The sequence below is a fragment of the Schistocerca piceifrons genome, chromosome 2, assembly GCF_021461385.2.
Source record: "Schistocerca piceifrons isolate TAMUIC-IGC-003096 chromosome 2, iqSchPice1.1, whole genome shotgun sequence".
In the NCBI taxonomy this organism is placed as follows: Eukaryota; Metazoa; Arthropoda; class Insecta; order Orthoptera; family Acrididae; genus Schistocerca; species Schistocerca piceifrons.
In genome coordinates this window covers 103,302,949-103,327,703 of record NC_060139.1, presented here as the reverse complement: position 1 = coordinate 103,327,703, position 24,755 = coordinate 103,302,949, and the positions used below count along the sequence as shown (strand labels likewise).

The 24,755-nt window shown below is 38.9% G+C and overlaps 1 protein-coding gene across 2 annotated transcripts in view; it reads left to right on the top strand.

Moving 5' to 3' along the window:
• LOC124777058 overlaps positions 1 to 24,755 on the top strand; it is a 159,581-nt gene that overhangs the window by 46,996 nt on the left and 87,830 nt on the right. For both annotated transcript variants that reach the window (XM_047252332.1, XM_047252331.1), the window contains exons 2-5: positions 4,894 to 5,043; positions 17,753 to 17,864; positions 22,271 to 22,473; positions 23,993 to 24,180. In XM_047252332.1, the coding sequence (XP_047108288.1) occupies positions 4,894 to 5,043; positions 17,753 to 17,864; positions 22,271 to 22,473; positions 23,993 to 24,180 (653 nt within the window). The remainder of the gene's footprint in view (positions 1 to 4,893; positions 5,044 to 17,752; positions 17,865 to 22,270; positions 22,474 to 23,992; positions 24,181 to 24,755) is intronic.

The window sequence follows — 24,755 nt, the reverse complement described above, 5'->3', positions numbered from 1 at the left end:
TATTAAACTGATAGATCGGTAATTTTCACATCTGTCAACACCTGCTTTCTTTGGGATTGGAATTATTATATTCTTCTTGAAGTCTGAGGGTATTTCGCCTGTCCCATACATCTTGCTCACCAGATGGTATAGTCTTGTCAGGACTGGTTCTCCCAAGGCTGTCAGTAGTTCTAATAGAATGTTGTCTACTCCCGGAGCTTTGTTTCGACTCGGGTCTTTCAGTGCTCTGTCAAACTCTTCACGCAGTATCATATCTCCCATTTCATCTTCATCTACGTCCTCTTCCATTTCCATAATATTGTCCTCAAGAACATCGCCCTTGTATAGACCCTCTATATACTCCTTCCACCTTTCTGCTTTCCCTTCTTTGCTTAGAACTGGGTTTCCATCTGAGCTCTTGATATTCATACAAATGGCTCTCTTTTCTCCAAATGGTGTCATTAATTTTCCTGTAGGCAGTATCTATCTTACCTCTAGTGAGATAAGCCTCTACATCCTTACATTTGTCCTCTAGCCATGTCTGCTTAGCCATTTTGCACTTCCTGTCGATCCCATTTTTGAGACGTTTGTATTCCTTTTTGCCTGCTTCATTTACTGCATTTTTATATTTTCTCCTTTCATCAATTAAATTCAATATTTCTTCTGTTACCCAAGGATTTCTACTAGCCCTCGTCTTTTTACCTACATGATCCTCTGCTGCCTTCACTACTTCATCCCTCAAAGCTACCCATTCTTCTTCTACTGTATTTCTTACCCCCATTCTTGTCAATTGTACCCTCATGCTCTCCCTGAAACTCTGTACAACCTTTGGTTTAGTCAGTTTATCCAGGTCCCATCTCCTTAAATTTCCACCTTTTTGCAGTTTCTTCAGTTTTAATCTACAGTTCATATCCAATAGATTGTGGTCAGAGTCCACATCTGCCCCTGGAAATGTCCTACAATTTAAAACCCGGTTCCTAAATCTCTGTCATACCATTATATAATCTATCTGAAACCTGTCAGTATCTCTAGGCTTCTCCCATGTATACAATCTTCTTTTATGATTCTTGAACCAAGTGTTAGCTATAGTTAGGTTGTGCTCTGTGCAAAATCTACCAGGCAGCTTCCTCTTTCATTTCTTACCCCCAATCCATATTCACCTACTACGTTTCCTTCTCTCCCTTTTCCTACTGACGAATTCCAGTCACCCATGACTATTAAATTTTCATCTCCCTTATTTCATCATACATTTCTTCAGTTTCTTCGTCATCTGCAGAGTTAGTTGGCATATAAACTTGTACTACTGTGTGAGGCATGGGCTTCTTATCTATCTTGGCCACAATAATGCGTTCACTATGCTGTTTGTAGTAGCTTACCTGCATTCCTATTTTCCTATTCATTATTAAACCTACTGCTGCATTACACCTATTTGATTTTGTGTTTATAACCCTGTAGTCACCTGACCAGAAGTCTTGTTCCTCCTGCCACCGAACTTCACTAATTCCCACTATATCTAACTTTAACCTATTCATTCCCCTTTTTAAATTTCCTAACCTACCTGCCCGATTAAGTGATCTGACATTCCATGCTCCGATCCGTAGAACGCCAGTTTTCTTTCTCCTGATAATGACATCCTCCTGAATAGTCCCTGCCCGGACATCCAAATGGGGGACTATTTTACCTCCGGAATGTTTTACCCAAGAGGACGCCATCATCATTTAACCGTACAGTAAAGCTGCATGCCCTCGGGAAAAATTACGGCTGTAGTTTCCTCTTGCTTTCAGCCGTTCGCAGTACCAGCACAGCAAGGTCATTTTGGTTAGTGTTACAAGGCCAGATCAGTCAATCATCCAGACTGTTGCCCCTGCAACTACTGAAAAGGCTGCTGCCCCTCTTCAGGAACCACACGTTTGTCTGGCCTCTCAACAGATACCCCTCCGTTGTGGTTGCGCCTACGGTACGGCTATCTGTAGCGTTGAGGCACGCAAGCCTCCCAACCAATGGCAAGCTCCATGGTTCATTGGGGTAGGAACTGCATCATGGTAATAGCTAATACCCTGCTGTAGGTGGTGATCAGTATTGTCTGTAATAAGCAGCCGCTCTTGTAGCAAACTGAAATGGGGTTCATCAAGGTAAATCTGTTGCAAATCATCTCACAATCTCATCTGAATCTGAGCCTGAAGAGGCTTGAAAACTATTTCATGGAAATAAAAAGATATTTCAGAAGTGCCCAGTTCCAGTTATCAATAGTTATATGTAAGTTAATATACAGTTTTGGTGTTTTACAATGTCAATAATATGCACTGATCAGTTAGAACATAATGACAACCTACCTAATAGCTAGTATGCCCACCTTCGGCACAGATAACAGTAGCAACACATTGTGGCATGGAAGCAATGAGGTCTTGGTAGGTCGCTGGAGGGAGTTAACATCACATCTGCACAAACAAGTCACCTAATTCCCATAACTTCTGGGGAGAGGGATGATGAGCTCTGATGCCATGTTATATCACATCCCAGATGTGTTCAGTCGAGTTCAGCTCTAGTGAGTTGGGGGGTGGGGGGGAGGGGTGGTCCAGTACATCAGTTAGAACTCACCATTGTGTTTCTTGAACCACTCCATCACACTCCCGGCCGGACGCATTATCTTGGTGAAAAATGCCACTCCCTTTGGAAACATGATCATCATGAGGGGGTGTATGTGGATTCCAACCAGTGTATGATACTCCCTGGCCATCATGGTGCCTTGCACAAGTGTGACTGGACTGATGGATGCACACTTGAATATTCTCCAGAGCATTATGGAGTGGCTGCAAGCTTGTCTCTGTCCCACAGTGCAGGTGTCTAGGAGCTGTTCCCCTGGAAGAAAACGGGTTTGCACCCTCCCATCAGCACGACGAACAAAGTATCGACATTCATCAGACCATGCAAGGCTCTGCCAGTGCACCAATGTCCAGTGCCGATGGTCATGTGCCCATTTCAGTCATAGATGCTGATGTCATAGTGTTAACATCGGCACACACATTTGTGGTTGGCTGTGGAGGCCCATCATTAGGAGTGTTTAGTGCACTGCATGTTCAGACAAACATTTACTTTACCCAGCATTGAAGTCTGATGTTAGTTATGCCACAGTTCGCTGCCTGTCCTGTACCAAGTCTCTGGGCCATCACAATCTGCCCTCAGTCAAAGTCAGATTGTAACATCTGCTCCATTCTGCACATGGCCAGCATGCTCACTGATACATCATGCATGTGTATTAATAGCAGCCATTCCTTGCCCGGTGAAGCTGCTTTTACCTGAACAGGTTTATATTGATGGTAGGTCAATGGTCATATGTTCTGGCTGGTCAGTGTTTAAGCTTAATCTAGCATCTGTAATTTCAAGGATTTTGAGAATTTATATTGCTTAGAGATTTTGTACTCAGCTACACTTGCACTGTTGCTCTTACAGTATCTATTCCTTTTGTACTGTTGTTTAGTTCTCAACATGTCTAGCAGACACCAATAGGAAAAGTTTGCATTATGACATTAATTTTCAGAATCCTTCAGAAATGTCTTCAATGAAATGCTGTACACATTGAAACCAGTCATTATATGAAAATTTAAATATTTTCTGCTTACTTGTAGTTACCCACCATGTAGTCTGTTCAGTAAAGAAATGTTAAACCACATAGAATAAAACCTGGATTTACCGGATTATGCTTCTTCGCTTTCAGTCCAGTGCTTGCTAAATAGTGAAGACTTTCAACTGCCATGCTGTACAGTTGTTGTTGTTGTTGTAGATGACCCACAGGGCTACCTTGAACCCAGATGAATCCATAAGAGCACTCCTCTGTGCTTGTAATCATACTTCTTCATTGCAATAGTTGTATGTTTCCAGCTCCAGGCACTCCACAGCCCTCTTGTTCATATCTGTGGACACCAAAACATTTTGATGGCTTGCCGTGAATACTGTAGTTTCATCACGCTCAATGATTATTTTGAAATAGTAAATTTAACTCGTACTATTGTAAAACACCTTTGTCTTTGAGGCACTGGAGTATGAAAAAAAAGAAATGTTTCTCACATCACAACAGTTGTGGATTATCAGTGCAAAAGTATGCTATGTGCCCAAATTTGCTAATAGTTCATGGACATGAGAGCTGTGGGCTTCTTCATAATGTTTTGTATCACAAAAATGGTGGGCATAATTATTTCGGTGTTCTGTGCACTGAAATTTCTTATTACACAGCACCATATGAATGTGTAATTAAAGTGAGTGAACTCATCTTCTAGACCTACAGTAGTTTCTTTAAAATAGAGAGCAAATTTCTTATAAGAGTGTTCAGTATTCTGCTTCTGCCAAGTAATATACAATGAGCAACTTATTACAAAGGTGATCATCTGAGAGATAAGTGAAAGAAATTTTCATCACCAACATGTGGCCAACAAGGGGAGGGGAGGAGATGTCTGACTGTTCCTAATTACTAGACTTTAAACTATCATAAGGGTTAAATTACAAATCTCTCATTGGTGATTTGTAGAGTAGTGAGATATTAAACTATTTGTGGTGATAAATCCATTAGATGAAAATGTTAATTTTGATGGCCCCCTTGGCAGTATTTAAGTGGGTTAGGCTATAAGCCAGCAACAGGTGTCACCCACCCCATTTCCCTCTGTCACCAACAACATAATATGACACTAAACTCGACAAGCAGTCATCAGAGTCAACTACAATGGACGAATACAATAATACAAAACACAGTTCACAAAGCAAAGTTTCTATACTGTGCTAAGAAAGAAAACCTTCCCCATTAGTCTGCTGAACAATCCACATGGCTTTACTTTCTAGTGCAGTTTATGTATTGATGTGTTTGGATGATTATTTCAATCAAGTTTTGTTAATTTCGGTGTTTTCTTAACTTCCATTCACCAGAACAATGTCAAGAAACAGCCTTGGGGCAAATGGGAGTTCAGTCCTCAACTGAGAGATGCCTTAGAAAAATTTGAGAAGACTTGCTTGGAGACGGAACCCCTTCCAGAGGAATATGCCTCAAAAATACCACTAGTATACTGTAAAGAGAAGGTATGTTTAATGTAGATGGTTTTAACAAAACAATCATGGATAATTTAGTTAAAACAGATCTGTCTCAAAATATTCATGTTTAACTTACTTCTAATTGGAGTAGTCATAAAGTAATAATTGAAAATTTGTGTGCTCGTGGTGGGACTCTGTTGTACCATTGCAATAATGTCATCCCTTTCCCCAACATTGTGATGTTATGTGTACACTGGGTAGTGTTCTGGATTCACATAGTTTGTAAAACACTGGGAAATACCTTTAAACAGGGGGTTTATCAATCAGGGGAAGGTCCCTGGTATTCTGTCACAGATGCAGAGGCACTGCCATTACAGTACCGTGCATGAACAACATGTCTTAATATTCTTCATAGGTATGTGTGTCTGGCATGTTGGCATTCACATATACAATGGACTTATCAGATATACAACACTCAAGTATGATACACACAGTCCTCATGACTGGTCACTAATCAAATTGCACACTGTTGTGACATCACAGTGCTGCCATCTGTTGGAGAACTCTCACACCTCTTATAAGATGGATCACTCATCTGTCTTTCCATTATTCTGTCCACCACAGCACCTACACAGCATTTTGGTAAGTAATAATCACACTTTTCTTCATATTTATTTGTGGGTGTGTTTATTCTTCAATCTATTCCAGTCCCATACTGATCAAAAATCGGACATGTTCATAGGACTTTTTCAGTTTATTTTCACATGTAGAATCACATCACAAATTATGTGACATTCCTCCTGAATCACCCTGTATGTGCTGTTCTCCTGCTCTTCATTAACCTTGTAGTGTCTGCTCATTTTATCAGCTTATATAGTTTGTGTGGCGGAGGGCACTTTACGTGCCACTGTCATTACCTCCCTTTCCTGTTCCAGTCACATATGGTTCGCAGGAAGAACGACTGTCTGAAAGCCTCCGTGCGCGCTCTAATCTCTCTAATTTTACATTCGTGATCTCCTCGGGAGGTATAAGTAGGGGGAAGCAATATATTAGATACCTCATCCAGAAACGCACCCTCTCAAAACCTGGACAGCAAGCTACACCGCGATGCAGAGCGTCTCTCTTGCAGAGTCTGCTACTTGAGTTTGCTAAACATCTCCGTAACACTATCACGCTTACCAAATAACCCTGTGACGAAACGCGCCATTCTTCTTTGGATCTTCTCTATCTCCTCTGTCAACCCAACCTGGTACTGATCCCACACTGATGAGCAATACTTAAGTATAGGTCAAACGAGTGTTTTGTAAGCCACCTCCTTTGTTGATGGACTACATTTTCTAAGGACTCTCCCAATGAAACTCAACCTGGTACCCGCCTTACCAACAATTAATTTTATATGATCATTCCACTTCAAATCGTACTGCAAGCATACTCCCAGATATTTTACAGAAGTAACTGCTACCAGTGTTTGTTCTGCTATCATATAATCATACAATAAAGGACCCTTCTTTCTATGTATTTGCAATACATTACATTTGTCTATTTTAAGGATCAGTTGCCACTCCCTGCACCAAGTGCCTATCTGCTGCAGATCTTCCTGAATTTTGCTGCAATTTTCTAATGCTGCAACTTCTCTGTATACAACAGCATCATTCGCAAAAAGTCGCATGGAACTTCTGGCACTATCTACTAGGTCATTTATATATATCGTGAAAAACAATGGTCCCATAACACTCCCCTGGGGCACGCCAAAGGTTACTTTAACATCTGTAGACGTCTCTGCATTGAGAACAACATGCTGTGTTCTGTTTGCTACAAACTCTTCTATCCAGGCACACAGCTGGTCTGATATTCCGTAGGCTCTTACTTTATCAGGCGACAGTGTGGAACTGTATCGAACGCCTTCCGGAAGTCAAGGAAAATAGCATCTACCTGGGAGCCTGTATCTAATATTTTCTGGGTCTCATGAATAAATAAAGAGAGTTGGGTCTCACACGATTGCTGTTTCCGGAATCCATGTTGATTCCTACAGAGTAGATTCTGGGTTTCCAGAAATGACACGATACGCAAGCAAAAAACATGTTCTAAAATTCTACAACAGATCGATGTCAGAGATATAGGCCTATAGTTTTGCACATCTGCTTGACAACCCTTCTTGAAAACTGGGACTACCTGTGCTCCCTGTGCTCTTTTCCAATCATTTGGAACCTTCCGTTCCTCTAGAGGCTTGCGGTACACGGCTGTTAGAAGGGGGGCAAGTTCTTTCACGTACTCTGTGTAGAATCGAATTGATATCCCGTCAGGTCCAGTGGACTTTCCTCTGTTGAGTGATTTCAGTTGCTTTTCTATTCCTTGGACACTTATTTCGATGTCAGCCATTTTTTCGTTTGTGCGAGGATTTAGAGAAGGGACTGCAGTGTGGTCCTCCTCTGTGAAACAACTGTGGAACATCCATGGTTCACTTTCTGAGGTGGCAGGAGGGCTAATCATAAATTTAATTTTTTGATGTAAAATCATGCAAGACATTAATTTTCTAAAGGAACACTGGCATGTTTTTGTACTTAATATATAGGCATTTATTTCACTTATGGTTATTGGTATGGGAATGTAAAGTATTGAAAACTGTGTACTTTATCAGAATTGAAATCTGCTACTGAGAGTCTTATCATAGTTATTATTCATCCTCATTGTCTTAGATTGTCCTGAGCTTAGCTGCTTATTCCAAAAGAGTCTTGGTTCTTTCTAATGGTACTCTTCATCTGCTGACCATAGTGACATGATCATCATACACAAACCTGTACATATGTGTTGACTTTGTACATTTATATCCACTTATCTGAAAGTTAATATTGACTATTTGAAAGTATGTTGAGCTACACCTGTTTTTCATTACTTCTTTCTTCAAAAAACTAGAAAATAATCGCTTCCCCAGTTTTGTATTCTTATATACTTGTAATTTTTTCATAACCATTTGAAACAACTTTTCTGAACTGCCTTGTATATATAAAACAAAGATCTTTTATTAAGGAAGTATGTATATGCCACTATCATCAGACTGTATGAAAAGTATGTAGGCAAACAGTGTCTTACTGTGCCATAGCAGATATAACATTATGAAGCCATGACAGACAGAAACTAAGTGCTAAACTAGGACTCAAACTACTACTTTTTCCTTGACCAGTATCAGTGCTCTGTTCTGCTTCAGCTATTTTATTGGGCTATAGGATTCTGACGTACATGGATCTTGTGCCCAATATACAAAAGGCAATGCTCATAGGGAATCTTGTAAACCCCAGCCTTGCAGAACAGCAAATCATCTTTGACTGAACCCAAAAGTGCTGCTGTCTTCATCGGAGGGTGAAAAATCACTTTAACTTCGTATTTGGTCATGGTCCGACATGCTTTTAATGACGTGTTTCTAAATACAGCAAGAAAGCCATGCATTTAAATCTTTCTGTGACTTCTTGTTCATTCTTTATTTCCATTTTATGTTTTATTCATAGTGTCTTGTGTGTCCGCTATTGACAATACCACTTTGCTTCAAAAACAGTAAGTATGGGATGTTGTACTACAGACTGTTCTCATTAGCAGTGCTGTGTGTTTTACAAGCTAAAGTTCCGAGGATACTCATTGCCTGGAATAAATGGTGTCAGTTATTTGCATGTAAATATTAAGGTACATGATTTGGCTTCCAGTAAACTGCATGTCTAAGGTACCATCATCATTGTGACAAACTAAAAAATACAAAAATAGAACACATTCCTCCTTTTTGATTTCCACTGTAAACTGAAATTTTTCGTGGTAGAATTTACATGGTTTGAAAATTTTTGTAATTTGACACCATGTGGCTACACTACAAACAGTCATAATCATATTTCCAAAATTACTGTTGGTTTCAAACAGACAGACACCAGTGCCTTTTCCTCGGAGTCCTCCACGAATGTATGGACCACCAAGTGACAACGGATGCAACACCATCACTCTTAAAAAATTTTGTTATTAAATAGAAAGTACATCGTAATTGACTTTGGAAATAAGAGATAAAGATTCTAAAGTGGGAAAGCTGGTGGATAAGGAATCTGTATCAAAGCTGACGAATAAATCCACATTCTGTTTAGTGTCAGGGAGTTAAGTCCATAGAATTGCATGTGTCATGAGCACATTTTCCCACAAGAGGTCTTTGTTTGGCAATGTCGTAATTTGAAGAGCCAATGTTACTCACTATTTTTTGCATAGGAACATCTTTTGTATGGATTTCTGGAAACCTGTAAAGCCCACGAGGAACCATTTCACGTGATTCAATCTTCACACAATTTATATCAGAAAGGGGGAAGCATTCAGAAACACATTCTTCCTTACCACAGGGTTGGTGGCAACTTCACCGATTTTATGATGAGTACTATCACTTGATAAACTGTTCATTTTATCATGATTGCCGTCATGAGACAATAAAACAGTAACATTATCTTTATCAGCTGGAAGAACCACCATCTGAGTATTCTGACAAAGTTTATGTAGTGTACTCCTTGAAGTGTTTTTGACCCTCTGCTTATGTGTTGGGTGCTGAGTCTCACATTTGATCTGTCACCTGATGTATTGTGTGTTAATTTACCTTTAATGTAACTCAGTTGCTGTTAATTGTCTTCTTTCTGTGGAGGTCTTGCAAAGCAGTATCTCCATAAAACCACTTACAGCCCTGGGGAGACATGAACTCTTCTCCTTTGCAGCTGTTATTGGTGGAAGGGAAAATGATATCTACTCCAATTATGAAATGGCATCAGCATTTCATCATTGACTGTATTGTATTTGGTTCAGTGGGTGTACAGATCATAGTTACTTTGTAACTTGGATTAGATACAGTATAAATTATATATAACATCAGCATTGGAGGCTCGACAAGAAGTGAGTGACACTTCATTATAGATGTTCCTTTGTTCATTGGTGTTTACATTCTTGGGGAGATTGTCTGCTCCTTGACAATCAAGACATTGCAAGCCACAATGTCAAAACATAAAAGGCAGCACCCACAGCAGGTGAAGACATTTATTCAGCATCATGCCTTGCTGATTACTTAAACCACACTCCTCTCTGTTGCATAACTGTATCCTCTTTGTAACAACAGAACTAGCCTTTCTTAAAATCTTATTCATAGAGACTGATTTTCTAAAATATACTAATCTGGCAAATTTTGAAATTATGCCATGGTTCTGGCATCTTAATTCAAAACTTAGAGCTCCATAATCTCACTTGCGAATGTCATAACGTAGCCAGTCATCGAACTCTTGACTCTGTCTCCTCATCAAAGAGGTACTTGATATGCATCTTGATTTTTTTCACCTTGTAATAATCCATATATTAAATTTTGGGAGTGCAAGCGCAGCAACTTTATTTCTTCTTTTTCGTGTATTTCAACCACACATCTGCCAGCCAACGTCAATGTGACAACTGAAGCTACAGTACTTGTTCTGTCATTTTAAACCATAGAAAACATGAGTGCCAGAGATGTCGATTGGCAGCAAAGAGAATGCATAAATTCAATCTGTGGCTGTGCGGTCAGTCCATACTAGAATATCAGTTTGTCATTATTAGCTGCACTGTAGTAATGTCTTTGGCGAAAGCTTTTATTAACAAAGATTCAATGTAGATAAATCATGGAATCCAGCACTTTCTTTCATAATCGTACAAAGATGTCACTACAATGCAGCTAATAGTGACACATCAATATCCCGGCATAGATTGACCACATAGCCATAGACTCAATTGATACATATTCTTTGCTGTCAATCAACATTTCTGGCACTTGTGTTTTCTTTGGTTTAAAATGATGGAACAACTACTGTAGCTTCATTTGACACACCCTGAAGATGACCAGAAGATACACAGCCAAAATACTAGCAAAAGAAGAATAAAAGTTTTGTGGCTGCACTCTTTAAATTTGATGGATGATTTATTAAGCTGCAAAAAGATCAAGATGCATGGTGTGCTGGTTGTCCCCTGTTTAGTTTGTGGATACTGAGTGAAATGTTGACTGATGTAAAACAACACTGAATTTATTATTATAAAATGATATTTGACCCTATAAACTACAGCTGTATATAGTACACACAATAATTGTGGTGTATACTCTGTACAGAATAAGAGAATTCATTCTCAGATGTTTGAGTGGGCTCTGAATTCATCTTTAACTTGAGAATTTTCATGTGAAACATTAGAATCCAACTGCTACTCTGTACTTTTTGTGTATAGGCTTGGGTCATCAACCCCATGGCCAATAGTCTAGTTGAGTTGAGTGACTGGTGGCTACGCAACACCATCACACATATAACCTCTACTGAGGAAAAGTATTGCTGATTGTGAGGAACGTGTGGAAGCTCCAGTTAATTGCAAGTAGGCCTAGATATAATCTGGTCTTGGTGCCAAAGGAACATTCTCAAAGTACTCCATCAACATATGAAAGGTCATACTCCCATAAGATGGTGTTACATAATAAGTATGCAGTGTGTTAGTCATTGATAATACCACATGTTAACCAGGAAGTGGCACAGAAAATTGCTTTCCACATTACTATTTAAAGTGTAATCTGGATGTTAGAGTTGCAACTTGTAAACTATGTACCAGATAAACATTGATTTAACAGAATATATGGAACTAGTTGACCGTGAGTAATTACCAATTCATTATGTGTGTAACTCATGATCTAACGGTAGCGTCTTTTATTCACAATCAAAACATCCTCAGTCCGTGGTTCAATCCTGCCACTGCTTAAATTTTGATTAAAAAATCATCAGCAACGGTGGCCAAAGGCTTCCAGCATAAGAAGTCACTCTCATTCAGCCAGTGACTGTGTCAGAGAGGACGAAGGAGCGGACGGAGGTTCAGAGCACTCTCTTGCCCTTCGGGTGGGAAACTGTCCCTAAAAGGCACAAGAATCAGCAATGATTAATGGCATGAGTATGCAGAAGGCAATGGAAGCCACAGCTTTAAAGACACATATTGTGTATCCACAGGACCTGTGACCTGTAATTGGAAAAGTGTCATGATGATCACTCTGTTCCCCACTCAGATCTCCAGGAAGGGACTGTCAAGAGGGAGATGACCATGAGAAAAAAGATTGAATAACCAACAAAAGGCTAATGTTCTACAAGTTGGGGCATGCAATGCCAGCAGTTTGACCGTGGTAGGGAAGCTAGAAAATCTGTAAGGGGGAGTGAAGTGACTCAGTCGATATATAATGGGGGGAGGGGATCATTGAAGTAAAATGGGAAGAAGAAAAGAATTTCTCGTTGGGCAACTATAGGGTAATATCAACAGCAGTAGAAAATTGTGCAACGGGAGTAGGATTTGGTATGAATCGAAAGATGGGGCAGAGTGTGTGTTACTATGAACAGTCCAATGACCAACAATAGTTCAGATATACATGCCAATCTTGCAAGCAAAAGATGAGGAGATGGAGAAAGTTTATGCAGATATTGGAAGGGTGAATTGATACATAAAGGGAGATGAAAATCTAATAGTCATGGGGGACTGGAATGCTGTCATAGGGGAACTAGTAGAATAATGGGTGACAGAAGAATATGGGCTTGGTACTAGGGATGAGACATGAGAAAGGCTGAGTTGTGCAGTAAATATCAGCTAGTAATAGCGAATACTCTGAATGACAAGAGTAGGAAGTATACTTAGAAAAGGCTAGAGGATATGGGAAGAGTTCAGTTAGATTACATCATAGTCAGACAGAGATTCTGAAATCAGATACTGAATTGTAAGGCATACCCAGAAGCAGGTATAGACTCGGATCACAGTTTAGTAATGATGAGGACAGGGTTGGAGTTTGAGACTAGAATGAAGGAATCGTTACACAAAATGGGATACGAAGGTACTACGGAATGAAGAGATACGCTTGATGTTCTCTAAGGCTATAGATACTGTGATAAGGAATAGCTCAGGAGGCAGTTCAGTTGAAGAGAAATGGACATCTCTAAAAAGAGCAATCACAGAAGTTGGACAGAAAAACAGGAACAAAGAAGGTAATTGCGAAGAACAATGGGTAACAGAAGAAATTCTTGAGTTTATTGATTGAAAGAAGGAAATACAAAAATGTTCAGGGAGATTCAGGGATACAGAAATGCAACTCACTTAGGAATTACGTAAATCGGAAGTGCAGGGAAGCTAAAGTGACATGGCTGCATGAAAAATGTGAAGAAATAAAAAAAAAGAAATGATTCTCGCAAGGACTGATGCAGCATATAGGAAAATCAGTTCAACATTCATTGAAATTAAAAGTAAGGGTGATAACGTTAAGAGTGCAGTGGGAATTCCACTGTTAAATGCAGAAGAGAGAGAGAACAGGTGGAAAGAGTACATTGAAGGTCTCTATGAGGGAGAAGATTTGCCTGGTGACATGATAGAAGAAGGAACAAGATTCGATACAGAAGACATAGTGAATCCAGTATTAGAATCAGAATTTAAAAAATCTTTGGAAGACTTAAGATCATATAAGACAGAAGAGGCAGGTTTCATTCCATCAGAATTTCTAAAATCACTGAGGCAAATGACTGCAAAATAAGTTTTCAGTTTGGTGTGTGGAATGTGTGAGTCTGGCGATACACCATCTTACTTTCGTAAAAACATCATCCACACAGTTCTAAAGACTGCAAGAGCTGACAAGTGCAAGAATTATTGTCCAGTCAGCTTTATGGTCACTTATCCAAGTTGCTGACAAGAATAATATACAGAAGAATGAAAAAGAAAACTGAGGATATGTTAGATGATCAGCTTGGCTTCAGCAAAGGTAAGGACCCCAGAGAGGCAGTTCTGACAGTGCGTTTGATAATGGAAGCAAGACTAAACAGAAGTCAAGTCACGTTCATAGGATTTGTCAACCAGGAAAACGCCTTCAACAATGGTGCAAGATGTTTGGAATTCTGAGAAAAATAGGCATTAGCTACAGGGAATGATGGGTAATACTCAGGATGTACAAGAGCCAAGAGGGAACAATAAGAGTGGAAGAGCAAGAATGAAATGCTCAGATTAGATAGGCTGTAAGACAGGGATGTAGTCTTTCGCCCCTTCTGTTCAATCTATACATCAAAGAGGCAAAGGTGTAAATAAAAGAAAGGATCAAGAGTGGAATTAAAATTCGAGGTGAAAGAATATCTATCAGTGATAAGATTCACTGATTACATTGCTATGCTCAGTGTAGGTGAAGAAGAATTACCGGATCTGCTGAATGGAATGAACTGTCTTAAGATTGTGGATTGAGAGTAAATCAAATAAAGATGAAAGTAATGAGAACAGTGAGAATCTTGAGATCAGGATTGATGACCATGAAGCAGATGAAATTAAGGAATTCTGCTACTTAGGCAGCAAAATAACCCACAATGGACAGAGCAAGGAGGACATAAAAAGCAGACTATCACTGGGAGTAAAGGCATTCCTGGCCAAGAGAAGTCTGCTGATATGAAACATAGGCCTTCATTTGAGGAAGAAATTTCTGAGAATGAATCGAAGCATTTGAGATGTGGTGCTAAGAAAAGAATGTTGAAAGTAAAGTGGACTGATAAGATATGCAGTCTGGAGGTTCTTTGCAGTGTCAGTGAGGAAAGGAATAAATGGAAACACTGGTAGGAAGAAAAGACAAGATGGCAGGGCATCTGTTAAGACATCGTGGAATAACTTCCATGGTACTAGAGGGGGGTGTAGAGGGTAAAAACTATAGAGGATGACAGAGATTGGAGTATATTCAGCAAATAATTGAGGACATAGGTTTCAAGTGCTACTCTGAGATGAAGAGGTTGACACAGGTGAGGAATTCATGGCTGGTCACATCAAACCAGTCAGATGACTGAATGCTGCAAAACTCTTTATCTTTCTGCTCAGGGTGCTTCGTACCTCGATGGTGATGGAATACAATGTGTGCTTGTGTATCAAGCATCATTCTCAAGTGTCTGAAATACTCAATCATTCAGAAATTATTGTACAACTCCTCACTAGGCTGCATTCAGTTGCTCTAAGAACATTCTCCGTCACTTTACATTTTTAAAGGCAATATTGTTCCGAAGTAGTTTGGACTCTGGGAACAGAACTAGATTCGGTATGTGTGTCGTAGGCACTTGAAAATACTGTTCTAAAGGGTATGCTTTGATGGTTTTTTTAAATATACACTGATTGTAGGTGTGTAAATACCCATGAAATCACAGTACAGACTATGAATTACTCTATTAAATTGCTTTTTATTACATATTGCAGCCTAAGGATGCCTGACTTGAGGCTTTAATATACAGTAAACAGATTTTATGAGATGATCACTTCCATTCTGTAGGGCAGTACACTTAGCCTTTCTAGTAAATTGGTCCAACCTTCCCAACTCAAGACAAGAAGAGAAAAAATTTCTTGCTGCTTATGATAGCAACATTGTTGTCATTGATAAAATATCAGAACTCTTTGTTGAGAGGCAAATGTTTAATTTTTCTAAAAGTGGGAAGTTTAATGCTCTACTCACCACTTGGTTTCTGGATATGAATGGCACACATCATCTTGCTAAACTACAGTGAATGAGGCAAATATTTGTGTAATGTACTCACAAAGATTCAGTCCCAGTTAAATACTGCCATAGTCCTTAACAAAGTTCTGTTGTACAGAGCTATTCGAGACTCACACTCACAGTTACAACCCCTGTCACAAACAAATACATTGCAAGGCTCCAACTGACCAACACTGATTCCATGACTGAATGTGACACACTGTCCCTGAATGCTCTACTGGGATTGCTTATATAATTATATTCCAGCAGTGCATGCAACAAACAGAACATGCTTGGAAAGCACCATACTTGCTCCATTAAATTTCTAATAAGCTCTCCCAGTTGTAATAATATCTGCTTTCTAATTTTTCCTACAATAGACAGATGCTTAAAGGATAGACTGTCTTTAAATTTTTTCTCTATTTTAATGAATATGGCTTATATAACTTTCGATCTAGAAGTGTGCTTTCAGTTTTCGCGGTACAGATCAATTCACTTGAAATTTGGTACATTTTTATCATTTTATAGCCAGAATACGGTGCAGTAATAGCTATGTTATTATTTAATTCTAAAGGGTACATCATTTGTTTCAGTTTATGGTATTCTAGGCCAAATTTAACAACTTTGGGAAAACCTGGAAAATATTGCCTGTAACACAACAAACTTCTAAATGATTTTTTTTTTTTTTTTTATGGCAGCACACATACTATTACAATTTCAGCTCTGTAGCTTCAAATTTCAGTAGATGTGAAATTTCAGTAAATCATCAATAACTTGGAAAATATTTAAAATAACTCTACAGAAACCTTATCTAGTATACCAAAACACTACCCTATCAAAATTTCAACTTTGTGTGTTCAGATTTCAGAGTATTTAAAACTTTCTTAAAAGTTAAATTTTTATGAAACAGTTGAACTGAGGAAGTTCAAACTCAAGGTTAATTATCTTTACACATTTTGACACATCTAGGTAACAAAGTATTTTAAATCATCAAAACTTTTTTGATGGCTGTTGCATAAAAGTATGACAGCTTGCCCAGATAGGTGGTTTATAAACAGTCCCACTGTCTCCAGCTTCTGGTTTTGACTCACACCTGCCGTTAGCTATCCATTGTACTTGCTTCCCAAAGCCGTCATATTATGATATATGTTTGTACTGCAATGAGAAAGTCTTAAACTCAAGTTTGGTGATGCATAATACTACTGTCACAATTTTTGTGAGCTCAACATCTCCCTCACAGCTAGCTTTCCAGACAGGCAGAAGGCACCATATGGAGATGTAACAGAGATAGACTGGATGTTCATGGCCATCACAAAAACGGTGCTTTAAAACATAAAATATAGGGGGTTTTGATACTGCTGCATTTTTTCCCTTAAATATATCAATTTGTTAAGGTATATTGAAAATGAGCATTTATAACTAGTTGTCAGCCTGTATGGGAATTGCCAAGTAGGTCCAGTGGATCTGGGTCTATTTTCTTTGTACACTCCATCTCATCAGCAGTGACACCTATACTTCATCCTGATTCACATGGTAAGTCCAAGTGTACTTGGGTTACCTACGCTTATGGCACTATGGATCATAGTTTTATGTCCATGACTGGTATTTGCAGTATCATTCTCTTTGGAATTTTGTGATCTGCACACTTATAACTGGTTTTTGCTTTTCTGGTTGTGCTTTGCCCTCATAAATAATGGTTTTGTAAGTAAATCAGGAAATTTTCACAGATCTTCAAATTCAGTTTCAAGTTTATTTTAGTTTTTAAGTATGTAATCATATTGTAACATAATTACATGATAAATCAGCTGCCCGGTGCACAAAAGATTGCCAAATCCTTTTGCAAATGATTTTTATGTGCTTGCTGCAGGAAGAATGTAAACTTTTGGCATACTGAGTACTCTTCATCATGCAATACACTGTACATCAGAGACATTTTGTGCTTTCTTGTTACTGTTACGTAGTTTGATCACATTTTTTCTGAAAAAATTAGTTGAAATTAGTTTGGCTGTAGAAAAGCCTAGGTGGTGCTGTTTTATATTGATCCTGTTCCTAGCTGGAAAAGAGGGGGGAGGGGGGGGGGGGGGTTTGTAACCAGCCTTGGTGTTGTGTCATAGTAGTGTGAACAGAAACAGAGAACTTGAAATCTTTGTTGAAAAGGGAAGTTTGTTTAGTGACATAATAAAGTATCTGTTTTTAAATACTTGGCTACATTAAATGAAATGTGTTACCCATTATCAGCCACAAAATTCTGGTCTCGAAGAAATGGATATTGATGTCTTCGAGGAGTCCAGTCACCAAGATGTCACTGTGCCAGATATCCAACCTTCCCAGATGTCACAGTCCTCTCAGAGTAAGTTGAAAATGAATCATAGCCATTACTATGTATTCTTAAATGCAAGTAAATGAATCTGAATGTTTATGTGATCACTTAATTAGGTTCTATAACCCATCATCAGGTCCCTGTTTATTTATGACTACAAAATAATTTGTACGTAAATTAATGTTATGTATGTGACGCAAATGTAATAAAATACATGTTTTGAATCATTCGACATTTTTGCATCAACACGCACTAATGGATCTGTGGAATACATATATAAAGTAAATAGAACTATTTTGAGATGGATGAGTGAGCCAAAATTTAAAAAAAAAAATACATTTAGTTTTTCAAAATTAGCAATGAATTGGAGTATTTTTTTCTACATCCCTGCAATATTTTTTGTTGGTATACAAATAAGTAAAAAATGTGATCACAGATTTTCCAGTTCCTGCGTTAAACTAGTTCATCTGTGTGTTTTCCGGACATACTTTTTCCCTTTCAATCTGCTTTCAAAATTTGGTTTACACACACATCTCAAAAAAATTTCCAACATTGTCAGGTGTTTTGTGCCTTTATTCTTACATTTACCTACTAGCTAAGCTCAATTTCTTAAAAATCGGTAAAAGAAAGGGGGGGGGGGGCACATTTTTCACGTCTGTATGAATGAATGTTACAGTTATAGGTTTGTTTGGTGAATAAAATAAAATAGTCAGATAAGATTAGTGTATGACCATATACCAGTAAGAAATTGACACAAAAATGGAGGTACAAAGTTTCAGTCGAGGTCTGTGGAACAGAGTGTCACAAACAGAATAACGGCATTGAATGCTGTTAGTAATCATGTGAACCAACTTAGTAGACACCTGTAACTGTGCAAAGTGATAGTACACTAAACTCACATTCAGGACAGTTTCTCTTGAACCCGACCATTCCTCCAGATGCAGCAGTTACTGAGATTTGTTTCCTGTGTCATATTATTACATCATCTTACTTTGTTCTGCTTTTTCAATTAATTTATGTAGCAAAATATAGTTTGTACATAACTATTAATCAGATTGTCAAGCTGCAGTACATATAGCTTCATTGTGAAGATATTGTTGTTTCTCATAAGGGAGAAGATAACTAAATACAAGCTATGTCAAAAAGATTCATTCCATTTCATGAGAGCATGCACATAAAAATTTGTGATACCTTCTATACAATTGCATTTAGGGTCAAAATTTTGATTAGCCTTTCAGAAATGTTCAATGTGGCCTCTACTGGACATACAACTAACATCTAGACTATAGTCAAACTCATATACTTTTGAGATCATGTCTATAGTTACTGAATTCACTGATGTTACTATGCAGCATTGCAGTTCACCAAAAGTTGCTGAAAGGGGAAGCATGTAGATACTCTTTCACATAAAAATAAAAATAAAAAAATAAAATAAAATCTTGTACATCAGATCAGGTGACCTCAAAAGCCAAGGGTGCAATACTGGTGTCATTGTTGGAAGCTTTGAGCTGTTGAAGCTACAGTGCCAAACTCTTGACAAAAATCACACCGCTCAGTTGTAACTTAATTGCTCCTGCAGGTCTGGAAAACACTAAACACTTTTTATTGCTGTGTTGTTGCCATATCGACTCGGTATGCACTGGATAATGTGCAAGCAAGCAGAGAGACCCTTACCAGCTACCATGTGAACCAGTAAATCACAGCTGATGGCCAGGTAAATTTTTAGTTTCGATGTGTGTATGAAAATTCACCCCAGGATTCTATCTTTATTCATGTCGAAGGTACAGTTGTGTGAAGTTGGATGAATCTATATAAAATATCCTGTACTTTGTTGCTTCATTATCTCTCACTCTAATGAAATTACCATTAATATAGCAAACATAATAATTAAAACAATCAATTATTGATAAAATTATTTAATTGGATGGATAAAAAATTTACTCACCAAGTAGCGGCAGAACACGCAGATAAAACACTGTTGTGATTGGCAAGCTTTCAAAGCCAGTGGCTCCTTCAGGCAGAAGAATTGAAGTGGAAGGAAGGAGGGTGAAGCAAAAATACTGGAGAGGTCTAGGAAAAGAGGCAGATTTTGGGAAAGTCACCCAGAGCCGTGGGTCAGGGGAGACTTAGCGTACAGGATGAGAAGGAAAGGCTGGTTGTTGGGGACTGCATCAGATGAGATTTGAAAACCTGATAGCTTAAAGGTGGAAGACAGGTTATTATGCAAGACATAGATTACTACCAAAACATCCTGCATGAGTTAATAAGTGTGAGAAGCTGAGTGGTGTGTACGTAACAGAGGTGGGAGGCGGCGATGAAAAGTAGATAGGAAAGACAATGAAAGATGTAGAAAACTAAAATGGAGTGAAGCAGAGAGTAGTTACAGTGAAGAAAAGCTGAGATGGAATAAATTAATGTAAATTGAGGCCAGGTGAGTGGCGAGAAACAAGGACATGTTGGACATGTTGTAGTGCTAGTTCCTACCTGCAGAGTTCTGTGAAACTGGTGTCTGGGGGAAGAATCCAGATGGCGCGTGTGGTGAAACAAGCACCAAGGTCACGAATGTCATGTTATAGAGCATCTTCTGCAACAGGATATTGCGAGTTTGCCAGTATGTACCCTCTGCCTTTGCCCATTCATCCTAATTGATAATTTGTTGGCTGTCATGCCGATGTCCATTTATCCTAATTTATAATTTGCGGGTAATCATGCCAATGGAGAAGGCTGAATAGTGTTTAAGTAATAGCTGGTATATGACATGTCGTTTCACAGGTGGCTCTCCCTTTAATAGTATGTCTTTTACCAGTTACAGAGCTATCATAGGTGGTGGTAGGAGGGTGCATGGGGCAAGTCTTGCAGCAGGGACGGTCACAGAGGTAGGAGCCATATGGTAGCGAGATGGGTGCAGAAGGAGCAGAGGGTCTGACAAGAATATTGCGAAGATTGGGAGGGCGATGGAAAGCTATTCTAGGTGAAGTGGGCAAAATTTCAGACAGAATGGATCTCTTTCCAGGGCATAATTTTAGGAAGTCATGGCCCTATAGAAGTAGCTGATTAACACATTCCAGACCAGGATAATACTGAGTCACCAATAGTGTGCTCTGAAGCTGTTTTGTGGAGGGATCAAGCAGTATCAGGATTGAATGTGATGGCCTGGGAAATCTGCTTTTTAACTAGACTGGTGGGGTAATTACATGCAGTGAAGGCTGAGGTGAGAATGGTGGTGTATTGCTGTAGAGTGTCTGCATCCAAACAAATATGTTTGCCTCAGATGCCAAGGCTGTATGGGAGAGAATGTTTGACATGGAAAGGATGGCAACTGTCAAAATGTAAGTACTGTTGTTTGTTCGTAGGTTTAATGTGGACGGGAGTGTGTAGCTGGCCTTCAGTGAGGACAAGATCAACATCTAGGAAAGGGGGGTGGGATTCGGAATAGGACCACCTGAAATTTAATTGGGAGGAGGGATTCAGAGATTCCAGGAATTTTAGGAGGTCAGCCTCACCATAAGTCCATATGGTAAAGATGTCATCAATGTACCTAAATCAAAACTGGTTGGAGACATATGGATCCTGGGAAAGCATGAAAAGGTTGGCATAGGAAGCAGCCATCCTGGTTCACATGGCTGGCTCTGAGCACTATGGGACTTAACATCTGAGGTCATCAGTCCCCTAGAACTACTTAAACCTAACTAACCTAAGGACATCACACACATCCATGCCCGATGCAGGATTCGAACTTGCGACCGTAGCGGTCGCGCGATTCCAGAATGAAGCACCTAGAACCGCGCGGCCACTCCGGCCGGCTCCCATGGCTGTACCCCTGATGTGTTTGTTTGTCTGCCCATCAAAGACGAAGTAGTTGTTTGTAAGTATAAAGTTGATTAAGGTGAGTAGGAAGGATGTCATAGGTTTGGAATCAGGTGGGCACTGACTGAGGAAATTTTCAGCAGCAGACAGACCATGTACACGGGGAATGTTGGTATAGAGGGAAGTGGCATCAGTGGTGACCATCAAGGTGTGCGATGGGAGTGGGACGGGCACTGATTTCAGACAATCTACGAGGGGAGTTTTTGTACTATGGGTTGCAGGTGTTGATCAACAAACGCAGATATACGTTCGGTGGATGCTTTGAAGCCAGCAGCTATAGGACGGTCAAGATGATTGGGTTTATGGATCATAGGAAGAAGGTAAAAGTGGGCGTGCATGGTTTGGGTGGGGTGAGAAATTCTAAGGATTTAGGTGTTAGACCCTGTGAGGAGCCTGAGGTTTTAAGGAGGGACTACAGGTCAGTTTGAGTCACAGGGATGGGATCTTGATGGCAGACTCTGTATGTAGATGTGTCAGACAGCTGGCATAGACCTTAGTAAGTAGACCTTAGTAAGTAATTTTGTGAGTCAAATAAATGAAGCACTCACATTTTTATTTTATGATGAAAGGTTTGGCTGCTCAAGATGTAATCCAGGCACTGGAAGATGGAAAACTAAATCCTGAGTGTCTGAAGGAAATTCCAAAAAATAAAATAAAGAAATTTCTACCACTACTCTCAGACTGTGCCTTACTTAACATGTCTGAAATTGTTTGCAAGCTGAGAAATGGAGAACTTGCAGTTCTTATGTGTACGGATGTATTTTTGCCGTGGGTAAGCACCTGTGTAAAATGTGTAATTCTTTCTATTTTTGAAAAAGTTGTATTATTGATAATGTGCGAAGTGTGTACAAAATCCTATGTAAGTGAAAATGATTGATAAGAGAAATAATTTATTTTTAAAACAAATTAACTTACTTTTGAAGCTCTGGTTTCACTAGTTCATACTCATATACATGGCAAATGATTAGCTTCATCTTATGTCATGTTCAGAACAGAATCCAAACTTTTGTCATGGTCGCACTCATTTCAGGATAAGCCATTCTCATACCACATTGATTCAAAATGTGTATAATTTACTTGGACTGTAGTAATTTTTCTGACCACATTTTGTACTGTTGGTCGCAGAATGGTTAGTATAACCCCCATAATCCCTACACCATTTGTTTGATAGACTGCAAATGCATCATCATCTACGATTTTGATGTGAAATGCAATCTATTATTTGTCAAAGCTACCTCTGGTGTAATCTAAATTTTAAAACAATCTATGGTGGATAGTTCTTTATAAATGTTGGTAATACTTCCATGAGAGCTAGATCTATGTAAAGGTGCCTGTTTAAACAAATAATAAGCACCACTCCTGATTCTGAGATATAATATTGTGCACCATGCTTTCCTGGTGAAACTTGTATTGAAGGTACAATACTTCCTCTACTACTTTAGATATATCTACTCTTCACATAACTCAGTTGATGTATTGTACCATCCCACAGACAATTGCAGAAGATACAACCTCCTGAACAAAAATATTTTGCTGTTTGACATAGTACATTCCAAATTTAGTATTTTTGCTCCCTATGTGAAAGTGTCTTAATCCACTTCGCAATTTATCTAATGTCATCAGCTGTTTATAATCACTGCCAATCACAAGCCATCAGGCACTGTATTGTTTTATGAGATAAGCATGTAATCAAGAAATTAATCTCCAAACAGGCGAGTGACCATCGTGTCAGTCACTCGCTCTTAAAAATAATGCCAGCACATTATGACGTCATGCCAAAGTGTGTCTTTCCAACAAATAGCACCAGAGAAAGTAGTAAGTGCGAAGGAAATCTTAGTGGAAAGCGAAAGGTTTCTGTTATTGAACTAAGAGTGTCTTTTCAGGTAGTTGGGAAGGAAAACCAGTGAGCAGTTCCATTCCACTATTTAGCTTCTCTTCTCTGTTTGACCTGTCTTTCTTATTGACTACCCTCTTTCTTTTGTACATTTCATAGCTGTCAGCATCCTTTGACCTCTCCACAAACATCCATTATGTTTTATAATTTCTACATTCTGTCCATTCAGGATATGTTTATATTCAAATTTTCTCTCTTTAAATTCATCCATGTGTTGTTCAGTTATTTAATAGTTGCAGATGATTACCAGTAATTTATTGTGGAACAGTTTTATTTGTGTTTGTTTGTAAATGTTGCCAGATTTGGGTTTTATAATATCCTCAGAGCAGTAATTTTAGAGTTGAGCAATCAGGAATTAAAAAGATTAACTGTTTTTCTTCTCTTTTCCATATTTTAGTTAAGCGATACTACAAGATCATGCTCACGAAGTATCCTGGAGGCTATGAAACAGTTGACAAGCACATATCCAGAAGAAGTTAGCACTCATTTATTGGGCCCCCTCATCATTGGTACAGTGGACCTCCAGCAGATACTTTCACCAATAATTGTGACTTTAGCTCCAGAACATAAGATCAGTGTCATCAGGTACAGCAGCTCACAAAATATGTTATTACGTAGTCATTCTTTTGTTAGTGATATAATTATGCTGACAGGAATACCATTTTAATATTGTAAATAAACAAAAATAAGGAAAGTTGCAGACAGGCACAATTAAGACACATTAAGCTTTTGGCCAAAGCCTTCACCAGGAAAAGAGAAACACACACCTCATGCACCTGTGACCACCAACTCCAGCATCTTGGGCCGGAATGTATGTTTGTATGAATGGTGTGTGTTTCTCTTTTGCCGATGAAGGCTGTGGCCAAAAGCTTTATGAAAGTGTCTTTTAATTCTGCCTGTCTGCAACTTAACTTGTCTTCTTTGTGGCAAGTAGCAATATATCTTTTGCTACATTGTTGATATTCATTATAAATCACAAAATCAATATAATGGAAGGAAACATTCCACGTGGGAAAAATTATATATAAAAACAAAGATGAGGTGACTTACCGAACAAAAGCGCTGGCAGGTCGATAGACACACAAACAAACACAAACATACACACAAAATTCAAGCTTTCGCAACAAACTGTTGCCTCATCAGGAAAGAGGGAAGGAGAG